This window comes from Protopterus annectens, chromosome 14.part0, assembly GCF_019279795.1.
Source record: "Protopterus annectens isolate FY-2018-M chromosome 14.part0, PAN1.0, whole genome shotgun sequence".
In the NCBI taxonomy this organism is placed as follows: domain Eukaryota; kingdom Metazoa; phylum Chordata; order Ceratodontiformes; family Protopteridae; genus Protopterus; species Protopterus annectens.
Window position 1 is genome coordinate 415,963,846 of NC_056748.1, and position 7,028 is coordinate 415,970,873.

Genomic DNA, 7,028 nt, shown 5'->3' on the forward strand with positions numbered 1-7,028 from the left:
TTTGCCATTTGATGCTTCACAGTAGAACTGAGGGATGGGAATCCTCTAATTCAGCATTTGTCATATTTGAATCTAGTTTCATAATGCTTGCTGCTCAAATACAAAGAAAATGCGCAAGAACAAGAGATTCTGGAGACATGCACTTCTGTATTCATGCAGAGAAAAAACTGAAATTGAAAAAATCAATTACTGGGTGGTGGAGAAAGGATATATAAGAATTCTCAAATCAACCAAAGTTTAATCAGTTTAGTCTGCATCTGTCCTTTCTTTCAGTTGCAAAATGAAGTGGTCTCAATTGCAGTAATAAGTTGCAGTATTATTTTTATAGTAAGTAAGACATAGTAGAAAATACTGCATAGCATTAAAATATACTAACTGGTTTCCTTGGGGATTGCCTGGATCCAGTATAGCGCTAGTGTTCACTGCCTGAACAAAAGTTTCTTTCTGGTGAAACTGCTTTGATTTTACAAATTTACACAATGAGGTTTGTTGCATAGTTCGGTATATCTATCTATATATATATATATATATATATATATATATATATATATATATATATATATATATTCATGTTATAGCTTTATACTGTCACAAATTAGATGGAGTTGTACCTTAAATATCCTTGTTGAGAAGCCACCATGAGAGGAGTATAACCGAGTTTATTTGGAACATCCACATTGACCTGCCTTAAAAAAAATCCACAGTTAATATTAAAAAGAAAAGATACATTTTAGATTTAAAGAAAATTCACCATAAAGACTCATATATGAAAACTCTTGCTTAGCTACATGTATAATTTAGGCATGGAAATAAGCAATATATTGTTTATTCTACTTTCTATATTTTGTTGCACATGCAAATTCAACCTCTGTCACAATTACTGTATTTATTTATTTTATTTGTTTTTATTTACTGGGTTGGTCTTGCTAGGCCAAAAAAGGCCCCTTTCAGCAGAGATCTGGGGAGAAAATCTCCACATAGTACGTAAATGAGTACAGAAGCACTTTTTAAAGGACATCTCACAACAAAAATTACAACAGAAATACATGACCATTAATTGCAAAGCAGTAAGAATACACATGATGAGCATTTACAAAGCATTAATAAAGTACAGTTGTATACACTTACAATACATGTAGATGTTTCAGTGTATTCACTGTTGCAGTCATTACATTTGGGTAATCTGCTGGCAGGTTGCCCTCAGTCGGCCTGATTAACAAAGTCTTGGGTCCTGGGATGGTTGCTGTCCCTTCTTCCATGATGTCAGGTCGTCAGGGGTATAAAACATGCAACCGACGCCATTACATCAGTTTTTCTTGCCCCAGATGTCAGGTGCCCCCCAAATATATATATATATATATATATATATATATATATATAATTTAAAACACAAAAAATATACCTCCAAACAAAAGCAAATACACTAAAAAGGCTTTTAAGCATGGTAAAAGAAAGGAGAGGTATAGCAAGAGAAAAACAGGTGGCTGGAGGGTGGGTAACCAGGACCAGTGAATACACTCGAACATCTACATTTATGGTAAGTATACACAACTGTACTATGTTCTTCGTGTTTCACTGTTGCAGTCATTACATTTGGGTAGAATCCCAAAGCTATGGTTGGGAGGATGAAGTTATACAGCATTAGGAGCAGCTATAAGGCCCTGCAGGACAGCAGTGGCAAAGCCAGCTCTGGATTTGGAGAAGAGAGGTAAATGGTAATGTTTGGTGAACATATGAACTGAGCTACAGGTAGCAGCTTCTAGACTGTCTCTAGTAGAAACCCCTCTGAGAAAGGCTGCAGAAGTAGATGCAGCCCTGGTGGAATGAGATCTGATCCCCTTGGGGATAGCAGAAACAAATTCAATGGCTTATCCATTTGGAAACAGTCTGCTTTGAAATAGCCTTTCCCTCTGCCCCTGCAGCAAATGCCACCAATAGTTGTTCAGATTTTCTTAGAGATTTTGTACTATTTAAGTAGAATCTAAGTTGTCTGTGTACATCCAATCAATGCAGAATCCGCTCACCCTTGTTCTGTGGGTTGGGAAAGAAAGTTGGCAGATGAATGGTCTGATTAAGGGCCACACTGGATACCACTTTAGGCATGAAAAATGAATTGGTCCTGAGAGCCACCCTGTCCGGATGAAAAATAATGAAAGGCCCCACTGCCATAAGAGCCTGTAATTCTGAAATCCTTCTAGCTGAAGTGACGGCTAAAAGGAAAACTGTTTTCCAGGAGAGAAATTTTAGGTCTGCAATAACAGCTGGCTCAAAAGGAGGGAGAGTGAGTTTTTCCAAAACAAAATTGAGGTCCCATGCAGGAGTTGGTGCTCTCCTGGGAGGTCTTAAATTTTTGGCCCCTCTGAGATACTGCTTTAGCAGAGGATGACAGAAGAGGGGAGGTTCTGTGTTGTAATGAGCTGAAATGGCAGAGGCATGGATTTTTATGGAAGAAAAGGATAGGCCCTTGTGAAGCATCTCAGTTAAGTATTGCAGAATCTGAGGAATATTGGGCATTGCTGTGCTTAATCCTTGTGAGTGGTTCCAGGCATAGAATCTTTTCCATTTGTCAGCATAAGATTTTCTAGTACTAGGCCATCTAGCCTCCAAAATGACATCCATCACAGGTTTGCTGAGGGATGCCAAGGGTGAAATTAGTTGATTAGCCACGCTGCAGGATTCAAAGTTTGGAGCTGAGTGTGCAGAATTTGGTAGTTCTGCTGAGACAGTAGGTAAGGTGTCTGAGGCAGGTGCCACGGAGGAAGGTGTGACACATTGCGCAGGAGTGGGTACCAGTGTTGGCGAGGCCAGTCTGGAGTAATCAGAATAATTTTTGGTTTGTCCAGTTTGACTTTTAGTAGAACTTTGGAGAGCAGAGGCAGAGGGGGAAAAGCATAGAGTGATAGATTTTTCCAGCTGAATGATAGGGCATCCACTTTCCAAGCTTTTTTGTGATGAATTCTTGTGCAGAATTTGTCCAACTGATAGTTCTGGGGTGAGACAAAAAGATCTATGTCTGGGCTCCCCCATTTGTGTATCAGCATGTTGAAAACTTGTGGTTTCATTTTCCATTTGTGTGGGTCCATAAGCTTTCTGCTTAATTCGTCTGCCAGAGTATTTAGCTTTCCTGGCAGGAATTGAGCTTGTAGTTGTATTTGATAGGTCAAGGCCATGTTCCACAATGCCATGGCTAGTCTGCAAATGGGGTAGGAGTGTGTACCCCCCTGCTTGATAATGTACCACATAACTGTGGTGTTGTTTGTCTTTATCAGTAGTTATCCTGGATGAAGGTAGTCCTTGAAGACTGTCTGTACAGCTAGCATCTCTTTCTGATTGATATGTAGGTGCATTTGATTTGGGCTCCATTTGCCATGAATGCACTTCCCTGCTAGATGAGCCCCACAAGCATAGTCTGCTGCATCTGTAGTCAGGGTTTGGGAGGCAGGGAGTGGAGTGAATGGCAGTCCCTTGTTTTGGTGGCAGGCCTCTGCCCACCATAAGAACTCTAGTTGCAGGCAAGGTATAATAGGAATCATTGTTTCCAGGCTGTGACAATGTTGACTCCATAAACTTTTTAAGTACCACTGAAGTTTCCTCATATGCAGTCTTGCATATGGAATCAAGAGAATGCAGGAGGCCATGAACCCCAAGGCTTGCAGAATTTGTCTTGCAGACAGCAGTGTTTTTGTGGCCACCTGTTTGAAGTAAGTCACCAATTGAATTTACTTTTCTGGCATAAGGTAAGTCATCTGGGCAGTTGTATTCAAGCTTGCACCCAGGAATGTAATTTTTTGAGAGGGTACCAGTTGTGATTTCTTTTTGTTTATGGTGTACCCAAGACAAGTTAGAACCCTTTTTACAAATGTCAGATGCTTTAGAAGAACGTCCTTGTTTTCTGCCTGAATTAGACAATCATCCAGGTATGGACATATTTGAATATTTCTTTGCCTGCAAAATGCAATTACTGGTGCCAGGCACTTTGTGAAGACCCTGGGGGCAGTAGATAAGCCAAAGGGCAGTGCAGAGAACTGGTAATTCAAGTAGCCTGCTTTGAAGTGGAGGTATCTTTTGCAAGATTCCCTGATTGGGATATGCAGGTAAGCCTCTTTTAAGTCTAAAGTTACCAACCAGGCATCTTTGCCTAGCATAGGTAGTAGCTGTTGAAGAGTCAGCATCCTGAATTTTGGAATGTCCAGAAATCTGTTTAGAGTGGATAAATCCAGAATTGGACTCCATGATTTGTCTTTTCTGGGTACCAGGAAAAGTCTTGAATAGAAACCTTGTCCCTTTTCCTCTTCTGGTACTGGTTGAATGGCCCCCATGTTCATGAGGGAAAGAACTTGTTTCTGTGCCTCTGCTCACTGATTTGGGGGCAGATCTGGCTATCCGTTTGGGATTGGCAATGTGTGGAAATGAAATCTGTATCCCTGGGATACTATATTTAAAACCTATTTGTCCTGGGTAATAAGTTGCCAGTTTTGTGCATGAAGTGCCAGTTTTCGCCCCAAAGGGGTGGCTAAAAGGTAAGTGCTTGGTGATTGTAAAGAGAAGTCATTGAGACTGTTTACCATAGGGAGGTGCCTTGCTGCTTCCAGATTTGGAGGTTGAGGCACCCCATTGTTTTGACCTAAAAGTCCATTGTGACTGAAACCTGGAGCCTTTGGACTGTCTTGATTTGACTTGAGCAGCTCTCGAGGGGACTGGAAAGGACCAGTTTTTAGTAGGCCAGTGCCTACTAAATCTAGGAGGTTGCACTTATAAGAAATATTTCAGTTTGCATAGATTTAGCTTTAGCTTCCATCGTTTTTAACACTTCTTCGGACTTATTACCAAAGAGACGGTCCTGTTGCAAAGGAGCATCCAACAATTTTGCTTTAACATGGTCAGGCAGAGTTTGCTCCTTGAGCCAAGCATGCCTTCTTAGCACAGATCCAGTTACAGCAGCCCTGCAAGAGGCCTCCAAGGAATCAAAACCACATTGCAAAGTAAGTTTTCCAACTTGTTCAGCTGAATGTAATAAATCCTGCAAATCTTTATTTTCCACGCAGTCAGAAATTAACATAATTTTTTGTTTAAGTAGTCCCATGATATGCTGTTGATATTTAAGCATATGAAATTGACAGTTTAAAGCCCTGACTGCCAAGGTTGCAGACGTGTAAACCTTCTTACCCCATCTATCCAGCGCCCTGGAATCTCTACCAGAAGGGGTAGGATTTTTAGAAGTAGAGGCCTTAATGCCCTTGGGACCCTGAGAAATGGTTTCAGGGTCAGCAATAGGATTTTTGAAAAGGAATTTGTGGGAGTCAGGAACCCTGTAGTATCTTTCTGGCTTACAAGGAGCCGGAGGCAGAGAATCAGGAGTCATACTAGATTCTGAAAAAACATCATCAACAATGTCTAGAACATGAGGTATGGCCAAAGGCCTATGCTGAGGAAGAAGAAGAAAATCTCTAAGTCTTTTTTTAGATTCAAGAGAAATCCTGACTTTCCCAGTGGAAAGGTTCCCTTAAAGTATGTACAGTTTCCCCAAAAGAAAAATCCTCAGGGGGAGAAGCAGAAGGAATGAAATCTTCTGCATCAGAGTCCTCATAAGTAGGAATAGACAAATCCTGTTCATTAGAAGAGTCAGAAGAAATAGAATCCTGTTCCGAAGATAGTCAATGTCTTGCCTAGGCCTCTTAGAAGGGGGGTGGGGGTTGGCTACCCCTGATCATAGTAATTAAATCTTCAGCCATTTTGATAATTTGTTTTTTAGGTATTTTAGGTATAGGGGCCTACACATGTGGCCCAGGCATCAGTTTTTTAGACATAGATTTAGGTTTTGGCCTTAGTTTTGAAGATGGCGTCGGTCTAATATACAAATCTGTAGGCCTGAAAACACCCACAGAAGCCAGTGCCTGCACAGCGGCTCTGGACCCATCTAAGGTAGAGACATCCGTGGGTTCCAAAATTAAAGCAACTCGCGGCATACTGGACTCCGAATGGGTCTCAGTAGAGGCCTGCGAATCAGAAGTAGCAGGTATCAGGGGCTGCGAAAGCGCCTCACTGAGTACCGGCGAACCGGCGACTGGCTTAGGAGAAACGTCGTCGTCGGTTTTGGACCTTGACGGTCTGTCTCTTTTTCTTTGAGTTTTTTAGGTATTCCGGTAGTCAGATTGTTAACCGACAACATTTCTGGATAATTAAATCTTGAACCAAAATATTTAGAAGCAAAAATATACAGATGTTTGATCGTGCATTGATTAAATTTAGCACAAAACCGGCAGCAAGGCACATTGTGGTCAGGGCCTAGGCAAGAAATACAGTACAAATGAAAATCCTTATGAGGTATTTGCTTTCCACAAGTAATGCAATTATTAACTTTTACTGACATCGGTAAGAAGCAAGAAAAAGTTTCCCCAACGAGGTACTTAGCTTTTAGTTGAAGACTTTGGTTCTGAAACTCGAATACGACAATTTCAGGAGTCGGCTGACCGGCACTTGCAAACTGCTTCTGCTTTCGGCACCGTGCGGCAAGAAAGACTGATGTAATGGTGTCGGCTGTATGTTTTATACCCCTGATGACCTGACGTCATGGAAGAAGGGACAGCAACCGACGCAGGACCCAATACTTTGTTAATCAGGCCGACTGAGGGCAACCTGCCAGCAGATTACCCAGATGTAATGACTCCAACAGTGAAACACGAAGAGCATCATACAAAACAGAAAGTAGTGGGAAATAATTCAAATACACAACAGTACATCAAGGAGATTTAAATGTACCATGCTAATTGGGTCTATATTATATGTTCGAAGTTTGAAAACTTCAAACATTAAATAATTAAATTTAAATGTTCGAAGTTTCAAACATCGAACATATAATAAAAAAAAAAAAAACAAAAACAAACAGAACTTACCTGACTAGTGTAGGTAGGGGAAAGCCCCCCCTGCACCCTCCACCCCCGCTCTTTAAATATACCACTATAGTGTGGTAAAGGGAAGATTTCCCTTACTACACTGTAGTACGGTCTCAGAGTTGGTATATTTAAAGA

At 41.0% G+C, this 7,028-nt stretch overlaps 1 protein-coding gene across 2 annotated transcripts in view; it reads right to left on the reverse strand.

Annotated features, from left to right (window-relative positions):
* Positions 1-7,028, reverse strand: part of FANK1 (fibronectin type III and ankyrin repeat domains 1) — a 1,042,588-nt gene that overhangs the window by 466,281 nt on the left and 569,279 nt on the right. For both annotated transcript variants that reach the window (XM_044056182.1, XM_044056181.1), the window contains exon 5: positions 612-686. In XM_044056182.1, coding sequence (XP_043912117.1) covers positions 612-686 — 75 coding nt within the window. The remainder of the gene's footprint in view (positions 1-611; positions 687-7,028) is intronic.